The sequence below is a fragment of the Lissotriton helveticus genome, chromosome 5_1 (assembly GCF_964261635.1).
Source record: "Lissotriton helveticus chromosome 5_1, aLisHel1.1, whole genome shotgun sequence".
Taxonomy (NCBI): Eukaryota; Metazoa; Chordata; class Amphibia; order Caudata; family Salamandridae; genus Lissotriton; species Lissotriton helveticus.
In genome coordinates, this window is record NC_136065.1 from 1,481,652,008 (window position 1) to 1,481,677,870 (window position 25,863).

Sequence of the window (25,863 nt, forward strand, 5' to 3'; positions counted from 1 at the left end):
AAATCCAGCCTTAGTGGCAGGAGCGGTGTGCTTGACGGTAGCTTTAATAATTGCCTGAGAAATTTATTTTCTAAGGTAACCAGATCTTTTTTACAAGCATACCCCCAGAGTTCGCTACCATGGAGGATCGCTCCTCTGGCCTGGAGTCTATAGATCTCCAGGGGAGGGGCTAGCGGCCTGATGGATGATCTGTTGGAATTCGCTAGCCTAATTATTCCCCCTGTTAATGGCGCCAGTCTGAGCTGTGACTTAACCTGGTGATCGCCCCATTCCAGTTTGTCATTAATAGTCATGCCCAGATATAGAAAGTGTAGACTCTTTCTAATTTATTAGGGCCTATAGACGGATTGGGATGTGTCTTTTTGGGGGGGTTGAAAATCATAAACTTAGTTTTCATGGCGTTTATTTCAAGCCCATGCTCTCGGCAGAATGCCTCAAACCCCTCCAGAATACGCTGAATCCCCATAGGGGATTTTGAGAGCAGTAGGGTGTCATCCGCGAACATAATCGCGGGCACCCTAGTGCCACCAAGCCTGGGTGCATCTGTGTTGTTAACATTATTTAAAAAATCGATTACCCCATTGACAAAGAGGCAAAACAGGGTCGGCGCAAGGACGCAGCCCTGCCTTACCCCTCTGCCAACAGGGAATCTATTGGAGAGACAGCCCAGCCTCCCACACCTTACCTGTGCATAATTTTGGGTGTGCAAGCAAATGATGACATCTAGGAGAGCGTGGGGGAGCCCGAGTTTAGCCAGTACCGTCCAGAGTTTACTCCGCGGAACAAGATCAAATGCCGCTCTGAGATCGACAAAGACGGTATATAGGGTACCCCCCTCCACCCTCACAGTCTTCCAAAAAATAAGGGCCAACCGGAAAAGTTGGTCCGTAGTTGAGACCTTGCTCCTAAAGCCCGCCTGGTATGTACTCAAGACTGAGTGGTCTGTTATCCAATCCTGGAGGCGGTCAAGAATCAGCCTCGCAAAAAGTTTTTGCGAGACGTCAATGAGGCTGATTGGCCTGTAGTTGGCTGGGAGCAGAGGAGAGCCTTTCTTGAAGATTGGTACAATCTCTGCTCCCAGCCAAGTATTAGGAACCGCCATTCCTGCCAGGACTGCATTAAAAACCGCTAACAGATATTGAGCCCAGACCATGGGTTGATGTTTAAATAGATCACCCGGGATTTTGTCTAATCCGGGGGCTTTCCCTGACGGTTGGTTAGATATTGCAACAATTACCTCACCTAAAGAGAACTGCAAAGGGTCAACGCCTTCCACGTTTGAAGATTAGATAGTTAGGCCACCCGGCGACAAAGGATGTTCCAGTAGTACACCGGCATGCGGCATGGGCAGACCCAGGGCAGCCTCTTCATAAAGGCAGCGGAAATGGTCCTCCCAGACCGCAGCCGCAATGTTGGCCTCAACTGCTTGAGTCGGCTCAGCTGAACCTGTTTTCACAATTTGCTAAAACTTGCGAGTGTCTCTTGTCTGAAGGGTGGTCAACATGTTTTCCCAGTTTGTGTGGTTCCATGCCACCTTCGCGTTGTGGATGGCTTGCTTTAACTCCACCCTCCTTGACCTGATTGCCCCAGAGTCCCTAGAGTGCTTCAGTGCAGCGATCAGTTTACCCTTTGCCTCCCTGCAAGCTGAATTGTACCATGACTGCCTTTGTGCCCTGCGGGGCCCTTTGCTCACAACTGGGTTCAAGAGCTCCGCAAGGGTGCCCACCAGGTCCATGTGAAGAGTGCCCAACTTCAGAAAATATTCTTCGGAGGGAGGATGGTTTATAATTGTCCCCACGGATTCTAATGTGGGGAGTATCCTCTCGTAGAGCTCCGAAATGTGGGCAGGATTATCTAGAAGTTTGGTCCAGCAAACTCTGCGCCTGTCATTAGTTAAAGTTAAGTTATTCACTGATGTCGCCTGGTCCAGCTGGTCATCCGTGGGCCCAGATGGCAGGGCCAACGAGAGAGTCAGCGCATTGTGGTCGCTCTCACTTCTTTGTACCACATCAAAGGCCAAGACCCTATTCCAGTCCAGGGTCTGTACCAAGATGTAGTCCAAGTGGGACTCCTGGCCGGGCCTGTTGAAGGTCGGTTTAGAAGGGATATCCCTCCCAGATCTGCCATTACAGGCCCTCAAAGAGTTGCTAAGGGTAAATGCCAGGATTTGTGTCGCTAAAGGCGTCGATGGTTTTGCTGGGGGACCCACCAATTGCGGTATTCCCCACTGACCATCCTCTTTCCCAAATGCTCCCTCCAACATCAGGGTGAGCGGCTCGAACTGACAGTTGAAGTCTCCCCCTACCAAAATCCTAGCGCCCTTTGGGAGGTGTGGGAAGAATGCAGAGAGCTCCTCAAAGGTGGGTGATGGGATTGTTAGACCCACCGGTCTGGAATAGACATTGATCAGTGCGAGTTTTGTATGGTTGAGCCATTCCAATAGTACGCACTGAACATCCAGTGAGGTAGTTTTGAGGGCCCTAGCCTTGCAACCCAAATAAGATGCCACCCAGATACAGAGGCCCCCCGAGGGCCGTCCTCTCCCCTCCCATTTTGCTGGGATGGTAAAACTCGCATATCCCAAGCGCCATTTGTCCTCCCGTGCCCATGTCTCCTGGAACATGCAAACGTCTTGGGTGTCGATAAAGGATCCCCAATCAGGAGAGTCTAGTTTGTTCTGTAACCCCGCTACGTTCCAGGAGAGAATAGACACACTTGAAGTGCACCCGCTTATAGCCAGAACTTGGTCAGATGGCGGAGGCATAGTGGTAGGTGTCGGCTCATAAGACGGATCGTTAAAATAGGCTCCCCCACCAGACACACCATCGACCATTGGTTTGGTTTGGACACCCGTGGACTGATCATGCTGTAAACTTCAATCGCAACTGTCCAAACCAGAAAAGACATCAAACCTGTTTGCTGTCTCCAAGGGTGTAAAAGGTCTCAAGTGATCCATTCTACTATTAGGATTACTCTTTGACCGAACTGGTATCGTGTTCCACCCAAAGGGATCGGTAGCGTGATGGAAATATGGAATTTGAGGCGGGTAGGTGGGATTATAAGGCAGTTGGGGGGCAATGTGGATGGGTAACTGACCACCAATATAGGTAGGAGGAAGCAACGGAGATCTAGGATAAAAATAGGTCAGGGAGCGTGGGATGATACAGTTACTGCCACCACCCTGAGGCCAATTTAGAATATAGTTAACTGCTCGAGGGTCCCTGAAATTTATGACAACAAGATCACCATCGTTGTCCTTGACGCTACTACCCAACCATGAGAGTCGTCTTACATGCACAATATCCCCATTGATATTATGCGTAAGTGGTCTATACTGGGCAAGCCAGTGCAATATTTTATTTTTGAGTTGGAAATACCCCTCCCTTTTATTGACTGGAAGGGTGGGTACTCCCATCAGGACAACCACATATGGGGCAGCTTCAGGGGGCAATTCTGTTTGATGGGTTCTCTGAGGTGGTCTGGTAGGTCTGATAGAAGCCCTTGTATTCTGCTGTGGGATCCCAGCAGAGGGTTTTACCGGACGAGCCTGAGTTGAATTAGATGGCAAGGGAACTGGATTAGTAATCTGTTTGGTGGTGGGAGCCTTCTGCTGCTTGGAGTTCGTAATACTACTAATTTGAGGAGTGCCTTTAGAGGTGCTAGAGGTGCAGGAGGTCACCTCAGTTGACGGTACAAGGACACTACTCGGCGGTCCGTTTATAGCCGCAGCTTCGAGCGCTTCAAGCTTTTTCTCCACCCTCCTCAGCCTCTCTATAATAGGTAAAATGAAAGACCTTTTTAGATGTTCCAAGTTATCCAGGGAGGCGACATTAGAAACAAGCATTGGAGAGGGATCAGCAAGAATGTCAATTGGGCCATTGGTGGTCGTTGGTTGTCCAGCTTGTTCCAATAGTTGCGGGGAAACCGGTTTAGGGATATTAGCATGGGTTACCACTGAGGCCAGGTCAGTTTTGGTGATTAATTTAGAAGATTTTCCAAAGTCCGAATGGCTGATCTTTGGCTTTAGCGGGCCCCCCCCCTTCCGTCTTCTCTTTGCAGGTGGTGGATGATGGATGTTTACCTGCACGTGTTTCCTCAATTTGGTTTGAGCATATTTAACCTGAGCCGGGGGTTAGTATTCTCCCTCTAGCTTTACGGGTGCAGGCTAGCTTGCTTCGCAATATCTCCTTTTTACATAACAGGGAGACTTTTTAGACTTCTGCTCTATCTATTTGTAACCAAAATGTATTATCTTTGCATGTCCTACATGCGTCCATGTTGTTTCCATTCTGAGTGCCTTAAACATAGATGATGATGGGAGAGAGAGTAGCCTTTTCAGGCACCTGCCTTCTTCAAGGTCCCACCAATGTTTGTCCCCTTAGCCAATCACCTCAGCACCAACTGAAACTGAGGCTGTATTCTTTCCTGGTACTCCACCAGCGCTGGCCGCAGGGAGGGTCCTCCATAACGATTATCACATTTCTTCAGATCCCCTACTGATGAAAGTGTTTAGGCTTGTGTCGAGTAGAGGTGATCCTTCCATCCTAAAATTATGATAGACCCATACCCCTAAATATTTGTATATTTTAACACTTTCGATCTTGGCTTTATTTATTGCCCAACACAAGCTGTGACTTTGTTTCCCTACCAAGAGCACTTTGTTTTTTTCATATTTCTTTTAAATTTCTTCTTCTGGCAATAATCTGCAAATATATCAAATTTGCTTTGCAGCCCTATTCCTGTCAAAGAAAAAAATCACAAAATTGTCTGCTTATAAAAGACAGCTAATGTGCTGACCATTTATTATGTGGCTAAACGTATTTGATTGATTGAGAATTTTGGAAAGGTCAGCCAGAAACAAGGAAAATAGTAGTGGTGTCAATACACACCCATGTCTCAGGCCATATTTCATGTTTATTCTTTTGGTAAGGGATCCATCATTATCCAGTTCCACTTGAGCCCAATTATCTCTATAAAGTTCCTGTAAAATTAAAATAAATCTGTTTGAATCCCATATGCAATAACGCTTCCCATAGCAGGGTTCGATCATCAGAATCGAACGGAGAGCTAAAATCTACAAAGCAACAATACAGGACTCCACACTGCTCCATAGACTTCTTGGCAAAAGCCCATAGACTAAAGCGGTGCTCAATCGTTGAGTGGTTCTGCTTCAAATCACCCTGTTTGTGTAGAATAATAGAATTTACTTTAACCCACTCCTTTAACATCCCCAACAGAATTTTTTTTAAAGATCTTTCCACTTACATCCAACAGGTTTATTTGCCAGTAGTTTCCAGTGGGGGCATTCTCCCCTTTTTTAGGTCTCGGCAGCATAGAGAAAAGACCTTTTGGAATCGATTCACTTTTCGCCCTAAAAACGTGCATGCGTTGCATTGCTTTCAATATCAACGCGTGCACGTTTGTCGATTCCCTTGCGGGAGCAAGCTTTGGCGCCATGTGTTAGCAATTATCGCTCCTGGTGCTGCTCTCTCCCGCAAGGGAAACGCTTTCACTTTTGCCGACACTTTTGTTTTTTAAACTTTTAGCTCGAGGCGCACGCACTTGTTATGGATAGCTAAGGGGGAGTGCATTGGGTCTGGTGTTATTGTTTGTTTTTAAGTTTCGCTTGTTAGACTTCTGTCCCTTGTAGAGTACAATTCTCATTTCTAAGGGTTGAGATGGGGAATGAGTAGGGCGCGGTGTAATGAACACTACTCTTAAATAATCCAGGCATTACTCGTGGAGTTTCTGCAGGGATTTAAAATTCGTAAAAGCATGCAAACACATGTTTACGAGTCCCGGCCTTCAAAAACTTCATATTTTATCATGAAGTTGCAGCTGTCCAGTAAATTAGGGACAGCTGTTAGGAGCAAACACTGTCAATACTTTGGAAGGACTGTAATGTAACCAATCTGAATGCTAATGTGTAAGTCACTGTGAAGCGTGCTCCCTGCTTACTTGCTGTTATTGACACCTGTTCTGAATGCCACCTTGGCACCTAATGGTGAGTCTGACTAAGATACACACATGCTTAGCATGCTGGCATGCACCACACAGTTGTTTATCTGCATTTTAAGCTCAGTGCAAGGGTGAGTCATGAGCATGTAGCAGTCAGAGAATGGGGGCAAGTCTGTATGTCTGTGGTGGGTGGCAATAGAGGACGTGTGCTAATTGGCTCATTGTCCACTTGCTCATAAGCTGTTAATTGCCCTTTGATCTATCATGATGGTGAGATGGGTGCTTGCACATTTATTACCCAAGGGCAGTGAGGCCTTCACAGCTAAAAGTTTCCCTTTTACCTCATGATGCGCCTTCGCCTTTGGTTAAGGCCCTTAACAGCGGGCATTAACTGTTGTTCATACTGTGAGTGAGCACGGCAATAACACGTAATGCTTGGCTTCAAGGTTTGCAAACAAATTAAACATGTTGCTTGGTCCTACCTGGGTCTAACAATTCACTTCGGGTCACCTGCAGTGTGCTTGTCGCTGTTCTGCTTCCCTCCAGTAATTATAAGTATGAATCTTACCGGCTCCTTGCAGTGTGGCCGAGGGCAGACAGGGAGTACTCTCTGCAGCCAAAACCCAAGTTTAAAAGTAACTAGGAGATTCCTTAAGGAACTGACACAGAAAACTACCTTTAGTAAGACTACTATTTTGTTTATGCTTTTTATAGCACTAGCTGAGTCGCAACCTGCTTTAGAGACCTTCTCTACTCCTTTACTTGATCTTCCATTTCCGCCAAAGTACGTTTTAATAGCGCTGCTTGCTGCTGAATGCAACACAAAACAAAGAATGTGACTTGACATTTAGACCTCTGGTCGACTCTCTACACTTGATTGTGACTAGAGATGTATTACTTTTAGTTGGAAATGTAGCAGTATTAGTTGAAATCTTTCAAAGTACGCAACAGAACATTACACAATATTAGAACATTGGAATGTTGGGAGCTCCATTGAAAACAATGGAGTCCTCTGGGTTTATAATGGCTGGTATAAGCCTGGAGCTCCAACATTCCAAAGTTTCTTTGTTCACAGCTCTGGCTGTCAACAAAAGCTTCAGGGAGCCTGAGGGGATTCCAATCCTCTCACGCTCCCATAAGGCTTTGTTCTTTTTTGTTAGAACATTCTGCCCTCTGGTGCCAGAATGTTCTAATAGCCTTATAGCCCTTCGTAGCAGGGCTATACCGGCTATTAAAGTCCCTCTCCCTTGTTAAAGGCCCTCGCCTTCGGCTCAGGCCTTTAACGCTGGAGAGGGCCTTTAATATAGCCTTATAGCCCGCCGTAGAGGGCTATACCGGCTATTAAAGGCCCTCTCCAGCGTTAAAGGCCCCGAGCCGAAGGCGAGGGCCTTTAACAAGGGAGAGGGACTTTAATAGCGGTATAGCCCATCTACGAAGGGCTATAAGGCTATTAGAACATTCTGCCACTAGAGGGCAGAATGTTGTTACAAAAAAATAAAACCTTTTGGGAGCGTGAGGGGATTGGAATCCCCTCAGGTTCCCTGAAGCCTTTGTTCACAGCCAGAGCTGTGAACAAAGAAACATTGGAATGTTGGAGCTCCAGGCTTATACCAGCCATTATAAGCCCAGAGCACTCCATTGTTTTCAATGGAGCTCCCAACATTCCAATGTTCTAATAGCCTGTAAAGCCCTCTACGGCGGGCTATAAGACTATAATATAACACAAAGCAACGCAACAAAACCATAACAGGGCATAGCACAACAATACACTTAGAAAATTACGCAAAACAACAGACAGTGCAATGTAACAAAAACCCAATGCAATAATGCAAAACAAACAAGCATTAGCGTGGCCAATAGGGCTCGCCTTTGGGACCTTATAATTGTTTAGCCATGCAACGGTTGATATTGTTGCACCAAGGATATTGTGCTGCATAACTAAATACTTATATAGTCCCAAAAGCTAGACCTATTGGCTATGCCAATGCTTGGTATATATTGGTTTGATCCCTGCTCCCTTCCAACTATCCGGATATATGCCTGTCACAAGTATTTCTTGGAATAGGAAATGAAACAAGCTGGACCACCATGAAGAAGTTGACTTTATTACTACTGTCGTTAGATTGTGTGGGCACTGGATGATTGTGGCACCATTATTATAGGCCTCCTCTAAAAACAATTCTCATGAGTTTTCACCCATGGAGCCGGTTGTCTGCTCAGGGGACATTCCCATCCCACTCTGTACCATCCTCCCAAATTTTCGAATGTATTTCGTTTCTGTAGTCACCATCATTTATTCCTAACATTTTGCATTTTCCCTCTTCTTCTTTGTGACCATATTTTTTAATTCTGTCTTTAAACTAAGCCACCAACTTTATTTCTTGAGTATCTAGTGTGTCTTTCTAGATTTCGAATATTTATTTTTAAGATTCTACATTCTTTATTCAACCAACTGTTTCTGGCCTGCTTCATGGATCTAAATTTATTTTGTGTAGTATTAATGGTCAACACTTCCATTTTTAAACAAGCTACAATCTTTCTTATTACTTCATCGTACCAGGATTTAAAAAATCAGACGGGATCATCCCTTGTTTTATTCCTTTAAACTTGTTTTGAAGGGTCTTCAGTAATCTTAAATGCTTCTCTGAGAGACTTGTTCTCAGACACTTTGACCAGCCAACCTTTAACACAATGTCTCTTGCCCGCCTAGGTACCATATCTAATCTAAGAATTGTACTTGATGGGTAGTGATCACTCCCTTTCATCAGGAGAACCTTAAACGTTATAGTTAGTTCAAAAGCCCATACCAGTACAAAGACGCGATCAATTGGGCAATTCTGATTACCCTGCTGAAACTTTTTTTTAGGGGGGTGTCCCCGGGCACTCGCCCATTTAGACTCACAAAGTTATTTGATATAGCAATTCTAACAATATTTGCTGTCGTCTAATTGACCACTGTATGCTGGTTTCACTCCCTCTTCTTTTGGCTGGAGCATTGACCAAGTACTGATTGCTTCAGCTTTATGGCTTTCCTTTCAAATCATACTGTGATAGAGGCACTACTATTCTTTCTTCTACCCTGTCGTCCTTGTTAAACCTCTTGCCATTTGAAGCTATGCTTTACTATGTCACATGTACTTGAAAGTAGCCTCTTTCTCCTTTGAAATGGGTATTAATTGTGATTACATATGTTTTCTACTTTTATTGTGGTGCATGTAATCTTTTTCCAAACGTAGGACATGGGTGCAATTGCTTTCTTTATGTGAGAGGATTTTTTTGCCAAATGCTGTATGCTTTTTTTTCAAGCATTGGAGATTAACTCATGTGCTCAGAATCACAAGGATGTTGTGCCAAGACCTAACAAGCATGCATAAAGCCAACAGCTCTCGCCTTAGAGACTATTGGCTCTGCTGTTGCCTTTATTCATGCTGTACAGCATGGACACTGCTGACTTTGGCAATTATTTGTAGCTGTGCTGTGTAGCAGTGTGGGTGTTGTGCAGCAGGGCTGCAAATAATAATGAAATAAAAAAGGACTACTCCTCAATCGTAGACATAAACTGCCCACCTATAGAATCTTTATCCCCCAATGCAATTCACCTTGGGAGTGGTTAAAGTGTACTCTGGAAAATTGTATTTGATTTCAGCAAAATACATTTTTGAAGTGGCTATAAGTCCCTCCTTCTTCTCTACTCACAACCAAAGCTGTGGTTTCGTATCTTCTTGAAAATGTGGAAGCTGCTGAATATCATGCTCGCAGACATTTACTGAGAGCTTTCTCTGCTGGACAGATACCTAAAGAAGTGATGGCAAAGCGCTAAAGCTGGCTCACCCTTGCATTTCAGAACCCATGCTTCCGGCCACATATTTTTTTTCTGTTTCAAAAACCACCAATGCCCATTTGTTTGTGACGGAACCAAACTACGGAAGTCCATATTGCTAGTACAATTGTTGGTGGAAGTTACAATTTACAAATTCGTTTGGTTGCAGCGGTTACCAAGTGGGTTCTTGACATCTTCTCAACATCCAGGGAGAAAGTTCCAGTTGAAACCAGTTCCATGTTGGCGCCGGCTATTGGCGTCTGAAGATGTTTATTGCCGAAGAGTGAAGCATCCCACCGTTCTGGAGTGAAGTGACCGCCTTGTTTATTCTGCTCGTCCCATAAGCTCATACATCCAATAGCTCACACTCGGCACCTGCAACTAGGAAAATGGAATTTCCACCTGCCTACGATTTATTTCGAAATCTAGCCACCACAGTACTTGTCGAAAGGGGGTGCTAGTACGCCACAACAGTACCTGTAGGTGCCTCAGACAGTCGAGCGCTATCTGAAGGACTACTTTCGAAAGTTACTTTTGACCGTGCATCAATGTTGAAAAAGGAGGAGCACAACAAAACTTTTAAGTTCTAGTGTTTTTTTCTGTACTTTTCGATGGGAGTAGAAAAACACTCTTTTTCTCCGTTCCGTCTGGAGCTTTATGCTGTGTTGTATCTTCTGCGAGCTGCTCTGTAACCGCCAGCCATGGCCAACAGCACGGCGACTGAGAGCCCGTACAACGCGGCCTACATTACGGTGGAAACCATCATAGCCGGGCTCGCGGTGCTGGGCAATGCACTGGTCATCGGGGCAGTGAAGCGCAACCGGGGCCTGAGGAACGTCACCTTCTGCTGCCTCGGGTCTTTGGCCCTGGCCGATATGGCCGTGGGGCTCGTCGTCATCCCGCTCTCCATCGCGGTGGACAGCGCGCTCCAGACCAACTTCTACGCGTGTCTCTTCATGTGCTGCAACCTGATCATATTCACCAACGCCTCCATCCTCTCTCTCCTGGCGATAGCCGTGGACAGGTATTTAAGGATAAAGATGCCCACCAGGTAGGTGTACTAAGCATGCTTGTGTTATATTTTAAGTAACGTTTGCATAGCGCTTTCCTGCTCCTGGAGAGGTCGCACAGCGAGTTCAGGTGAACTAGTAAGAAGCTGCTCCGTTAATTGCGCACGCTCAGTAAATGTTGTATAGAAACACGACGTTTGCTTTAGTGTATTGATGAAGCATGTTTCATTTTTTTTATTGTTGCACTTATTTTAGAGAACGTTCGACAGTAAAGGAGCCACGCTACTTAAAACATGCACCGGTGCATTGCAATTGTGCACTGAAATTTGCAAAGGCCAACTAGTGCAAAAATACATTGGAGGTGAAAGAAGGCACTTTTGCCCTGGTTGGTGGTGGTGCACGTTCGGGTTGTGCAGAAATTCCATGTGCGCACCCTGTGAGCAGTGGCTGTCTCAGTTTCTCTATATATAACCGCAATGCACTGGTGCACATTGGCCTCGTTATTATTCTTAGATATAGGACTCGATCACGCTGAATGTGTTCTGTTTTACTGTATACCAATAAATAGTGGAGTGATATAAATGGTTTTCAAACTCACTCCTAGTTTCCACATTAAAGGTGTAGAGCAACTTGTATTTAATCATTAGCTTTCTACCAGTGCTTATATTGAAAAAAAAATGCCAGAGTCCTCGTCAGGCATTGCATCACCCCTGCCCTTGCAAGTGTTGCCAATGACAGCAGTACCAACAAAACTACAAACCAAGAGTGACAATCCTGACTATTCCAGACCCCAATAGCTGTATGAATGGTTTGGGAATTAGACGTTTAAATCTATTGGGTTGATAGTAGGTGCTGTAGTGCTCATCTCTAAACTAGTCAAACAGCGCCACCACGGGGATAATGTCAGATGTGCCAGTTTTGACAATTACGATGCTGGTGCTGAACACCAAAAATCACCGGCTCAAATTAGACACTGCTTACTACATGAGCTTTAACTATGGTACCACGTTAGGATACTCTTGCCCTCCCATCTAAAATATTTATTTTATACTCCATGCCAAGTTTGGGGAAACCCTATTTAAAGCTATTCATTGATTATAGAAGCCACAACAGTTGAGTAGAAAGAATTAACCGTATTTTTACATTATATGGCCACATCCTTGGAGGAGTGGGAAGACACAAGTGGCAGACACGGTCTAAATCAAAGTGCAGTGACTACTTTGTCATTTGTGAAACCAGACGTCCCCAACACCATGGCTGGTCTGTGATCCTGCCAACTTATTTTTCCTCCTAGGGCTTAATTTAGTTTTGAGGTCATCTGCTAAATGATGAAATTAAATGAAAAAAGAATATATGAAGCACGTTGAACCCGAGGTACGTCACATCTGATTTCAAAACCCTAGCTAACATCACCAAACTAACATTCTACAATGCCTATTGTTGCCAACTGCTACAGAAGCAAGTCTGGGCACAGAGAACATTTTGTTCGCTACACTTATCTGCCCAAATTAGGCAGGGAAAGGCTAGCCCTCACTAGGCACGGCATACAGTGTTCAGCACTTGCACAGTGAAGTGCTTTTTTAAAAGTGATTTAATTATCAAAATTTGGTTAGAATTTCACCGAGGACGACGTTATATAAGGTTCCCTAACATGTAGAGAAAACAAACGGAGGGCAAATGCAACAGATGTTGCAGCAGTGAGGTTTTTAGGAGGAGGACGAGACCCACATCTGGGCATGATCCTAGCACTTAGGATGTCTCACTGAGAAAGGCAGCTATGTGATGGACGTAATGCTTCAATTAATCTCAGGCCGTGCTAATTACTCTGGATAACATTTAACTCTACAGGTTGTTGATCACTGATTTCTGCCATCCTTATGAAAGGATTGGCAGCAAATGTATCAAGCGTCTCAAGAATCTGTCTCGATTGCCACTATTATGCCAGTGCCACCATTTCAGCAATGGCATCCATAATGCCAGGCTTGCCCACAAAATGCAAAGGATCTCCTTCAAATTGCAAGGGGTCGGCACTGTCTTGCTATAGATGCCTATACTGTGCCACTATTGGAGAACATTATGCCCAGGTCACCATTATGCGAGGGATGGCTCTGCCATGCAAATGATGCTTACAATATGCCAAGAATGCCCACCAACATTAAAAGTGAGGGTCCATTGTGTGAGAGATAGACTTAATATATCAAGTGTGGTCCCATTATGCGAGGATATGTATTATTATGCCAGCTTTGGGCACAGTTGTGACATAGACTCTGATGTAGTGTTTCCTGGGCCCCATTAAACAAGAATTATCAATGCAAGCACACACCTCTTGAAGAAATGTAGGCGAGCCAAAATGAATCATACCATGAGTCCAGCTAAAGGTATACAGGAAAATAACATTAGAATTTGATGCTCTGACATCTCTCTATTCGGATCGCCTCTAGTCATTAGTAAGCTCAAATTGGAAATGTACTCTCACTTATATAAGGATAAAACATGACAGCTGAGACAAAGTAATACATGTAGTTTAATTTATCAAATATTAGAAAGATAAGTGCATCAATAGACAAATAAAGAAAGGTCCAAATAAGTACCAAAATCTCAAGAGTTCAGAAAAGGGAAAATTGTGCCAGTTCCAGTAGCCTCCAAAGGAAGAGACCACAACCACATGTAGCATATGTGTCAATTCGGAAAGATGCCAGATGAGTCTGCAGCAGACTAGTTAATTTGTCAGGTAAGTTCTGAAAAAATCTCTGTTAGCAGTTCGTAATCAGCAGGCAATGCAGGACAGCAGATCTTCTGTCACCACCTTCATAGCCATAATAATGTTTGAGAGCGAGAGAGAGAGAGTAATAGAGAGAGTGCCAGCCATCCATTCGGTCAGACAATAATTTATTCTTAGCATTTCCGAGGTTGACACCACCTGGAGTCCCCTCAGCTGGTCAGACCACTCAGCTAATTGGTCAGCTCGTATGGAGTGTGTGTCAGGCTACATAAAGTAGACACAAAATACAGAGAAATAGATGGGGAAATTGTGCAGTCCTTAAGCCATCCAGTATTCGAAATGTTAGAACAATGCTCCTTTAGTTAGAGCATAGAAGAAAGTTAAAGAGGGCACGTTGCCAGAATCTTTTATTCAATACATGTCAATTCAGTAAGGAAAAACGCTGTTGCACACAATTTGTTATACTGGTGAGATTTCTCACAGGCAGTGAACTTAGCAAGGCAGAAAACTTTGTGAGTGTATTCAGGCATATATTAATTTGAGCTAATATAATGCAGTATATTGCATTATAAGCTTACATTCATAAAAGAATATGAAAATGTTACGTTTTAGTATGTCTTCTGATGCACTTAGCAACATTTAGTAGGATTACAAATATTACGTGCCAATATAGTGTACTTATAACTTTTGCATGTCCCAACATGTAAATACATTTCAAATCATACAATTTTAATATTGGTTTGGACAAATAAGATTGTAACATAGATGAAGTACATTCTCTATAAGTTTCATGGAAGCATCATCAAATAGAAATGGGTAGCACCTACTTTTCATTTGTCATTTTTGGTGCACATGGTTACACACACACAAAGAGGTAGACTTTAGTACATTTTAAACTATTTGATACATCTTATTAGTTATGCTTTCATATAAATGATGTTCAGAAAACTTAAGGTAAACTTTATAATGCAAAGGTTCATCATTTGAAATGAAAATTAAATTTATAAAGCGCTCGAATGCCGTGGCATCTTGGCGCTGAAAGTGGTGAGACAGTGGTGGTCTGCAGATGATGTAGCTAATTTGGGAGGGAAACAGCCAGTATTTATGTGATTTCCTAAAAAGCTGCAAGTTAGGTTGCAGCCTCATGACAGTTGGCATTTTATTCCATAGCTTGGATGCACAGTAGGAAAAACTCCTGCCACCCCATCTGGCTCTGCAAAATTTGGGAGTATGAACAAGATCCACAGTAGTTGATCTTAGGTTCCTCATAGGTACAGACCGTGGGAACAATTTTTGGATGTCAGTGGCTCCGTCACCATAAAGTGCCTTATAGACCTGACAAAGGGCCTTAAACTCCACTCGTTGCTGAATGGGGAGCCAATGTAATGCTCTAATTCCAGCTGAGGTAGAATGATCTTTGGAGATATTTAAAAGCCGATGAGCAGCTGCATTTTGTTGAGACTGTAATTTGGACAACTGAGCTTTGTCAATGCCCACAAAAAGAGTGTTACAGTAGTTAATTCTGGATAGAATAAGAGCCCCCACCACCGTTCTCCTGAGTTCCTGAGGGATAAAGAGGAAAATCTATCATAGAACTTTTTAGCAAGGAAAAACAGGAAGACGAGAGGCGGTTTATCTGGCCTGCGAAATTTAATTCATTGTCCAAGATGATTCCTAAATTCCGAACCTTGGCTGTTGGACAGGGACACTAACTCTCCTCTGTTGGCCACCAATTTTGGTTCCACACGGAAGGGCCCTTACCAAATTCCATCAAGTCAGTTTTCTCGGCATTAATATTATGGAAGTTTTGACCCATCCAGCTCATCATTTCAGTCAAGCAGGAATGGAAGCTATGAGCAGTGACTTCTGGATTTTTTGATACAGATATAATGAGTTGGGAATCATCCGCATAGGAGACCAAGGTGAAACCATACTCTCTAATGATTCTGGCCAGTGGAGTGACATAGATGTTAAAGTGGGTGGGTGATGGGGCCGAGCCCTGTGGCATGCCGCAAGGAAGCTGAAAAGTGTCAGATTGCAGATTGCCCCAGACTATACTCTGCTCTCTGGAGGCTAGGAAGAAGGTGAGGAGGGCCAGGGCCATACCCCCAATCCCAAGAACCTTCCGCCGCTGCACTAACACCGTGTGATTCACAGTGTCAAATGCTGCAGATAGGACTAAGAGGACGAGGATGGTCTGGCCCCCCCTGTCAACCTGACTGCGAATCCTTTCTGTAGCCATTATCAGCGCCAACTCGGTAGATTGGCATGATCAAAAGCCATGCTGACTAGGATCTAGTAAATTGTTAGATTCAAGGAATTGAGTCAGTTCCATATTCATTGATTTTTAAAAAATGTTGGCAGCTACTGGCAAACAAGAGATTGGTCGGTAGTTCTTAACCTCAGTCAGGTCCAGGTCAGTTTTTTTTAGGATCGGCCTGATACAAGCTTTTTTCCAGGCACATGAGAAGCTCCCTGAGTCAACTACTTTACTAATGAGGGGAGTTAAGTAGCTGCTGATTGTATCTGAAACTTAATGTAAAATCGCGGGAGACAGGGATCATTGGGTGAGCCTGACTTAGTAGTTAAAAGAAGGTGATTCACCTTCTCTGGTGAGAAGCTAAGAAAACTTGTGAGTTGGCTCTGAGAGCTAAACTCCTCCACTGGTGACTTAGTAAAAGCAGTTGCGGGGGTTACTGAGAGAAGGAGATCATCATAAATACCTTGGACTTTTGTTTGAAAAAAAACGAGTCAGCTTGTTACAGAAGGCTTGATCAGGCCTAAACTAATTGGACTGTTGCGGCTTGGATAGAGCTTGGACTGTTTTAAAAAGTTGCTTAGAGAAGTTTTTGGCCTCCCTAATTTTAGCCGTAAAGTAGTCCTGTTTGGCCCTTATAATACCTTCCTTGTATTGCTCCAAAGCTAAGTTATAAGCTAATTTGTTCTCCTTACTATATTTGGATCTCCATAATCGTTCAGCTCTCCTACAGTTACATTTAATGCTTTTAAGACCTTGTCCAAATCATGGAGATGTCGCCTGACATCTTTGAGTTTTAGAGATTTTTTCCGGAGCTACCCGATTTACCACTTGTCTAATCCAGTCCTCAAATTGGGAAGCTTTATTGTTGTCAATGACCAGTAGGGGCGGGGTGATGTTGAGCGCCTGTTTTAGCTCACTTCCCTCTATTTTATGCCAGGTAAGGTTTTTACCACAGAGAGTCTGTTTAGGGTGGAATTATTGGAGTTGATGTGATTGAGTTTAAAGTATACAGCCTTATGGTCAGTCCAGGGTAGTGGGGCGATTTTGACCAAAGTAATATCTGGGTTGTTAGTAAAAATGCCATTGAGTGTGTTGCCGGCCAAGTGGGTTGAGTCCCATACAATTTGTGTAAGGCCGTAGGCAGCCAGGTTATCACGTAGCCTTGTGGTGTCACTATTGTTGTTAAGATCTAAGTGAAAATTAAAATCACCCAGAATAGTAAAAGTGGCAGACTCTAAACAGGATTCAAGGAGAGCATGTAACGCACGTTTTCTAACACAATTTCTAACACATGTTAATAACATATTGGGCCATATTATCAAGAAAGGGCGATACAGTATCGCTGCTTTTATCGGCAGGAAACTGCCGCTAAAGCGGCGATAATGGGCTTGATAATATGTCCTTGTGAATTCCCATAGAAGCCCAGGTTAACACCAGAACCTGGGCTTCTATGGGATTTCACATGGGCATATTATCAAGCCCATTATCGCCGCTTTAGCGGCAGTTTCCCCGCTGATAAAAGTGGCGATAATGTATCACCCTTTCTTGATAATATGGCCCATAGTTATTTTTTTCGTAAAGCACAACATATGTTACTTATACATATGACATCTTCAAAACTACTCTTTTTCTGTATGCTTTTATGATGCAGTAACTAAAATTCTAAAATTCTTTATTATTGCCATCTTTTTCTATTATGTGTATTTGACGCACGTTTATTAATTTTTCTCTAAAAAAGTGTCATATTCAGTTGGTCTTGTCATTAATGGTAAACATGATTTTTCCTTTGTAACAATTCCCCATTTGAGCCATCATACTCTTATCTTTAGCACATTCGATTTCACTTCATAGTTCTGTTGTTCTCATTAGTTTTAATCTAGATTGTTCTCGAGCCTTCATCTCCTCGTAATAACCACATTGTCTATCTTCTAACTCTATCTCATCTCTCTTTCCTTTCACTCCTCTTGTCTCTTTGCTTGTTTTTAAGCGTTTGTAGATTTTAATAGAGATTTTTAATATTAGTATGCAAGCAGAAATTGTTAATATGGGCTTCAAAATCTGTCCCATTGATCCATTTCCCAGGGTAGTAAACCATTTTTCCATTGAAGAAATTCCCTTCCCAAGCACCATTAATTTTTAATCCGCTCAAATCTTTTTCCAGGTGAATTATGTTGGGAATATACCCCTTCAAATCTTTACTTTTGTCAGGGATCTACGTGCAACATTTTTGAACCTTCAGGATTCAACATACAGCTTTCTTTTGGGGAAAGGATGTCTAATTCAAGTCTATTTTGGAGTACCATAGATCTCAAAGCAATAATTTCAGTATCTATTGCTAAGAACCCTCCTGCAATATCAGTTGACAATCTGTCAACTAGAGTAGTAAGTTTCTGAATTTTTGTTAGAATATTAATATTACCTCAACTGATGGAATTATTGCGCCAAATATATCTCCTACAACTTCAGCAGCAGCTGCACCTCTTTTGAGTAACATAACATAACATAACATAACATAACATAACATAACATAACATAAAATAACATAACATAACATGATATGTGTACTTGGAAAGAGCACGTTCACCTGTAGGCATCTTGGTGATGAATAACATATGTTTATTGTTACCCAACTAAATGGAAGTATGTTTTACTTCATTCAACTGATCCATATGGTTAATTTTTTGTAAAAACGATTCTCATATAACACCATTTCCTAGGCAGCTTGAAACAGGCATTTTTGTCCCATAAATATAGTAAATACCTGGAAATACAGGAGCCATGCCACCCAAGTATAATCCCTAACCACCTACAATTTGGAAAGTGTGATCACACTTGTTGGACCTAATAAAGATATTACTGTATTCAGTTCTGCACTGTAATATGCATAGCGTCCCTTTATGTTGACAGTCCAAAGCGATAGCAGCTTGTGTTCCTGCCTGTTTAAATGCAGGTTCTCTAAAAACCAATGGTGGGACTTTTGTCTGTTAGCAACTTTTCCAGTGATATCTCTTTGTCTATCCTCTATAGAATCTATAAATTCCTTTTCTACTCTATGTAAATGGTAGTTTAGATTGTGTTGATATGCTTATGCAATATATAAGCTTTGTGTAGGTTGGTAAAATTCGCCCATGATTTCTGCAGTCTGAGTATCAGGCACATGATTCAAATGCTTTCTAATGGTGCAGAGAAATAATATTGAGGTAAAAATAACGAATTGCACAAATATCGTGATAAAATGATTGTGGGTCAGGAATATCAACAGTAAATTCCTCATGGTCAAGAATATCAGTTTTAGGCAAGTACTGTCGATTTAAAAAATATCAAAGTGTTTAATATCGTTTGTAAAAATATAGTTGTTAAAAATATTGATTTTTTTAATTAATGTTATGTATTTTAGTATATACTTTATATGTGTGTGATGTTTGTTTTTTTGTATAAGAATTGTTTGTATTTTTATTATACGTGTTAAACTTTTAGGGCCCAATTCCGATGACATTGGTCGGGAACCGTGACCGACCGACCTACTGTCGTCGGCTACCACCCTGCAAGTAGGATGCAACTGAACCCTGTTTGATCGCAATCGTATGTCAAACAATGGGAGCATGCATTCCGCCCGGAATGCATGCCCGCATTGTGAAATGGAGGGGTGCAGTTCATCCCTGCACCCTGTGGCCGTCACCCCAAGGTGCCTGCAACTGGGTGCAGGGATCAACAGGGAGGCACCTTAGGTGCCTCCAGGCCGCCATTTGGCAGTCTCACACCCATGGGGGCCCTACTGGGGGCTCCAAAAGACAGTTTCCAACCTCCTTTTCGTGCTGTAAACACTGGTACGAAAAGGCAGTGAAAAACTGCCATCGTACTCCCTCTGTCGTAAAGGGGCGACTGGGGGAGTACTGAAGGATTTCTGAATGGAGGAGAGGCTCTCCGAGTCTGTCGTAAGCCATCCGGGGATCTGAGTTGTATTCCTTTCTGACTGAGCCCATCGGAATGGCTCGGTCAGAAAGGAATCCAGCCGGCACATTCCGATGCGGGCGGAAGGGCTCCGAAAGTCGGTTGGAGCCCTTCCGTCCAAAATCAGAATCGGCCCCTTAGTAGTTATTATTTTTTTTTAATTGAATTTTGCGTTTTTAGTTCCTTAGCAGGTTGTGGGTTTATAGGGGAATAGGGTGGGAAGTCGTTTATTTATTTATTTAGTGTTCTATAGAGCCGAACGTGACCTGTTAGGGTATCACAGCGTTTTACAGGGATAACACATTGTATACAAGTATGAAATAGTCAAAGAAAAAAAATAACATAACTAGGAGTAGAAGAAGGTGAAACATTTGGGGAATAACAGGTTGTATACAATGTTCAGATCATAATGCAGAGAAATCCAGCAAACACATTTGTGGGAGTACAAGGTCAGTAGATGGATAGCAGCCAGTCAGTCCAAACTCTAGCGGCAACAAAAATGAGCAAAGCCACTGAACGGTATATGCAATGCATGATTTATGGGAGAAACATTCCCATTAGGAAGGTTTTGGCTTCCTTTTTAAATATTGACAGAGAGGGAATTTTTCCGATGAGAGACGGGAGCAAGTTCCAGATTCTTGGTGTGGCCCCAGAGAAAGCACGATTGTACGTTTTTTCCTTTAGGAAGCGGGGTGGCTGGAGCACAAAGTCTCTGGCGGACCTGGAGTTTCTGGCTCCTTCAGAAACCATGATTTTCTGGGGGAGATATGCTGGGGATTTCGTGTGAGGTGCTTTGTGGGTGATAAATGCCTGTTTGAGTTGGATTCTGGCTTCAAGATGAAGCCAGTTCAGCGCCTTCAGATACGGTTAGATGCGGTTGAATTTTCTTGAGTCTGTTAAAAGTCTGGTGGCAGCGTTGAGGCAAGCTTTCAGGGGGGATGTGGAGATCTTGGACAGGACTGAAAGGGTTAAGCATCCGTATTTGATTCTGGAGATAACTTGAACTTAGGTCCAAGGCATCAAGGAAAGGTTTTAGTTACCTCAGGTAGCTCAGGTGAAACCTGGCAGTTTAAGCCACTGAGTTGATGTGGTCTCGCATATTCAGGTTGCTGTCTAGGATTATTCCGAGAGATTTGGCAGATTCCACTATGGTCCGTTTGCAGTTTAGTGCTGTGAGTGACTTTGTCCATTCCCGGATGTCAGTGTTACTTTTAGGGGGGGAGATTAGAAGGAACTCCGTTTGTTGTGGTTTTAGTTTGAGCTGGTTGCAGGCGAGCCATTGAAAGTCAGCTTTAGGGCTTCATTCAAAGAGTAGATCTACTCTAGAGATGAGATTTTGATGTAGATCTGGGTGTCATCGGCATACATGTGGAAGGAGATGTTGGCGGTACATAGTAATTCAACTAACGGTTTAAGGTAGAGATTGAAGAGGGTTGAGGAAAGAGTTGATCCTTGGGGGACTCCGATCGATATCGGTGAAGGAACAGATAGGGGATATGTTGCCCATAGTGTTGTCTTGCGTTGGGAACACCATGGGTAGAGTGGGGTCAGTCTGAACCTTAGGAGAGGGGGTAAAAGGGGGAGTGACTGTAGCTTTGAGGGATATTAATGGGAAACCCTTAGCCTTGTCCTTAGAGCTGCATTGACCGGAGCTATGAAAAGAGTCAGATGGCATCAGCAGGCACTGGGTGAGCATAGAGGGATAGGAGTTATGCACATGTTTTTTAAGGAAGGTAAAAAAGTCAGCAAATTTGTTGAGATCTGTGTGGCGCTTGGATCAGAACGGTACATTTTTGTATGGGTAATGGTACGGTCAGCTCCTTGATTATGGGGGGGCATGATCGTGAATTTGGCGCCGTATGGACTGTTCCTGGATTCATGTACGTTAAGTAGGTTTGATATGGCTGTGCGCCACAGTCGTGTTTTTCCGAGAGATTTCACAGATTCTACTATGGTCGGTGTGCAGTTTAGTGCTGTGATCGACTTGGTGCATTCCCGGATTTCAGTGTTACTTTTAGGGGAGGAGATTAGAAGGAACTCTGTTTTTTGTGCATTTAGTTTGAGCTGGTTGCAGGCGAGCCATTGAACAGTCAGCTCATTCAAAGAGTAGATCTTCTCTAGACATGAGATTTTGATGTAGATCTGGTTATCATCAGTATACATATGGAAGGAGATGTTGGTGGTACTTCGTAATTCACCTAACGGTTCAAGGTAGAGATTGAAGAGGGCTGGGGAAAGAGTTGGTCCTTGGGGGACTCCGAGAGTTATCGGGGGAAGGAACAGATTTACATTTAATTATATAAATATAAAAATTCGGCACCGAAACTGTGGAATACCTTGCCGCCGTCAAATAGGACAAGTCATTCTCTCTTGTTATTCCGCAAAAGGCTAAAAACTTGGCTGTTTAATCAGTAACCCTCATATGAACCATTAAGGAGAATTTCGCAAGAAGTCTTAGCGCCGAGACGCCCATGGGCATTTGTTCGCGCTCAATAAATAAATAAATAAATAAATAAATAAATAAATAAATAAAAATAAATGTGATTGATTTTTTCTAGTAGTTATAAAAAGAATTATTTGACATTTGCGTTTTTAGTTCCGTAGCGGAATGTGGGTTTATTGGGGAATAGGGTGGGAAGTAATTTAATTATATAAAATGTATTGAATAATTTTTATGTAATAATATTTGTTTAATTGTGATGTTATAGTGTTAAATGTGTAAAGTAATGTTTTAATAATTCTTTAAGAATTAGTTGTTAATTAATTTTAATTAATTATTCAGTAATTAATTATGGTAATTGTGTAAATAATTGTGGGTGTGTTTTGTGGTGTTTATAGGTGTAAATGGTGTGAAGGGTGGGAAGTAATTTATTTTTTATTGATGAATTATTAATTAGTTTTTAATTAATTTAAATTAATTACTTAGTAATTAATGATGGTAATTGTGTAATTAATTTTAGGTGTGTGTTGTTGTGGATATAGGTGTAAATGGTGGGAAGGGTGTGAAGTAATTTTTTTATTGATGAATTATTAATTAGTTGTTAGTTAATTTGGAATTAGTTTATTAGTAATTAATTATGGTAATTGTGAAATAAATTTTTAGTGTGTGTTGTGGTGTTTATAGGTGTAAATGGTGTGAAGGGTGGCAAGTAATTTATTTTTTATTGATACATTATTAATTGGTTTAGTTAATTAGTAATTAATTATGGTAATTGTGTAATTAATTTTAGGTGTGTGCTGTGGTGTTTATAGGTATAAATCGTGTGAAGATGGGAAGTAATTTATTATTTATTGGTGAATTCTTAATTATTTGTTAATGAATTTGAATTATTAATTAGTAATTAATAATCGTAATTGTGTAATTAATTGTAGGTGTGTGTTGTGGATATTATAGCGTTAAAGAATGTGTACTTCATGAATGTTTATCATCTTTTTTTAATAAGAATATATTTAAAATTATTTCTTAATTATGTTAAGTATGGAATTACATTTCAATAAAAATGTTGATATCTATTTTTATTGACCTGGTGTTATAGGATCGGAAATAAAATGAATACATTTATGTTTTAAATAATTTGTTTGAGAACATTGTTTCCTTTTAAAAAAATATGGTTTATAAATGTATGTATTATTTTTTTATATAATATTTGTAGGTTTTTGTTATATGTAATTAACAATATAATATGTGTTATTTTTATATGTTTAATATATAATTGTATATTTTTAAAATATTATTTACTTTTAAGATATTTTTTAATTGTTTAAATGTTATTAGTATTTTTTGTTTTTCTGCTATCCACTCCTTTCCATACTGTAGCACTCACTGGAGTGGGAATAGTAATGTTTACCCCTCTACTATCCAGTACTTTCCCTACTGTTGCACTCACATGAGTGGGAATAGTAATTCTTACCCCTCAGCTAGACAACATTTTCCCTTCTGTTGCAATCACTGGAGTTGGAATAGTAAATTAAATGCTTCTGCTATCTAGCATTTAGCCTACTTTTGCACCTCAATGGAGTGGGAATAGTAAATCTTACCCCTCCACTATCCAACACTTTCCAACCAGTTGCAGTCTTTGGATTGAGAATAGTAATTTGTACCCCTCTGCTCTCCAGCAATTTCCCTACTGTTGCACTTATTGCGGAAGGAATACTACATTTAATTGTTTCACTATCCAACATGTTCCCTACTATTGTATTTATTGTGTTGCGAAATGTATGTTTTAATGTTGTTTTAGAAGTTTAATGTTTTAATTCATTATAGAATGATTTATTTTAATTTTACATTATTGATATATGTATATATTTTATTTTGTTATAACTTAAAAGCTTCAAAATTAAACAAACATAATAGTTAATAAAATATTTTAAAGTAAATATGTGTATATGTATAAATTCGTATATTTGTGTTTATATTTTTCAAATTAAGTTACATTTTCATATTTAGTTAAAATATATATTTAATTTATTTTGTTAACAATAATATTTATATTTTATATTTTTAATATATATTATTTTATTTCATTTATATTTTCAAATCAATATTCTTTACATCTATATTTTTAACTTCGATATTTTTGATTCAATATTTTTTACTTACATGTTTAATTATAGGGAGTCGATATTTTTTCTATCAATATCTTTTTTTCGATATTTTTGCCATCAAGGTTTTCACCATCGATATTCTATCAGTGAACCCTTTCTAATAGGTACTTCAGAAAGGAGCAGATCATAATTAGAATATAATATTGAAAGTGTCATTTGCTAATAATAATAATAATAATCCACATTTGTAAAGCGCACAATCACCCGTAAGGGTCTCTAGGCGCTGGGGGCCGTCGGGAAGAATAAGCAAGTTATTGCCCAGAGTCACATGGTGCTGGGCTAACTTGCCGCCGGTGCCGGGGATCGAACCGTGGTCCCCAGATTCCAGCGTCAGTTGCCCTGGCCGCGACGCCACACCTCTTCCTATTGCTATAGAACAAAATAGTTAGTACACTTCAAGAAATTCCATAAGTAGCAGGCAAGTGGTGGCAAGTCACTCCCTTTGAGACGTCCGAAGTAGGGAATTGTAAACACACATAAGAATTTTGTGCATCCATGGTCTCCACATACTCATAGAGGAGCTTGGTGAAAGTATTCAATGAAAAATCACTAGTAGATTGATCTCAATGCAAAGTCCTTTCAGCTAACATACGTAGGGCCTGATTCCGATCCGGTTAGGGAAACATTCCCACCTAGGGACCGATAAGGATGCGGTTACGAAAGCCTCCTAAGGACATTTGCTCCCTCCAAATCGAATCGGGAACGTGTCTTCCTGACCAAGGGCCAGATTATGATGCGGTTAGGAACATAGGCTTCCATAGAAGTCAATGGGAGTCCAACCAAATCTTATCTAGAAGCTTTTGGATACATCATAGTCAGTCGGTTAGACTCTCCCGATCCAAGTTGATCGGGAACTATTTCCAAACCGATTAGATCGGGAAGATTTTCTAACCACATCAGAATCAGGCCCATAGTCTGTTATTATTATTTTCTAATGAAGATTTAGGAACAGAAGTAGGTTTAGCTTTCTCTAGATACACATAATGTGGCAAATTCAGAATTATAAGAAATATGACAAGAACTATAGAAAATGCAGCAAGTATACAGGCACAAATGCGTTTGCGTTTCACTGATGATGACCCTGAATACCATGACATTAACAGAATCAGACTATGTGAGTTTGTTAAAATTTGGATTAGATGTTAGCAGCGTTTGCAGCAAAGGTGAAAATCAGGAACTTTTATCACTCACGTGTCAGCTGCTCTGCTCCTTTCATTTGGGTCAATACCTTGCCTAGTCAGCTCTTCTTTGCTTGCCTCTTCTGTGCCTACAAAATCTGATTCTCTAGGGCCCTTCTTGGGATTAGTGGCAAGAATCTCAGTAGTTGGAGCCCCCTCAAAAGTTTGGCTAAAAAGAGAAGGCTGTTCGACTGTATTCACCGGCACATCTGAAACAGGCACTGTATCTTCAAGGGGACATGGGACTCGGTCAGAGAGGTCAGCGAGAACCAAGTTTTGAAGGCCACCACATTTGACAGCAATTGTGGTTACCAGTATCACTTGGAATGGCCCAAGCCAACAACATTCCAGGCATGACT

At 41.6% G+C, this 25,863-nt stretch overlaps 1 protein-coding gene across 2 annotated transcripts in view; it reads left to right on the forward strand.

The window, feature by feature from the left end:
• Nucleotides 1–9,751: 9,751 nt before the first annotated feature.
• Nucleotides 9,752–25,863, forward strand: part of LOC144755496 (adenosine receptor A3-like) — a 69,637-nt gene continuing 53,525 nt past the window's right edge. For both annotated transcript variants that reach the window (XM_078644476.1, XM_078644478.1), the window contains exon 1: nucleotides 9,752–10,829. In XM_078644476.1, the coding sequence (XP_078500602.1) occupies nucleotides 10,480–10,829 (350 nt within the window). In that variant the 5' untranslated portion in view covers nucleotides 9,752–10,479. The remainder of the gene's footprint in view (nucleotides 10,830–25,863) is intronic.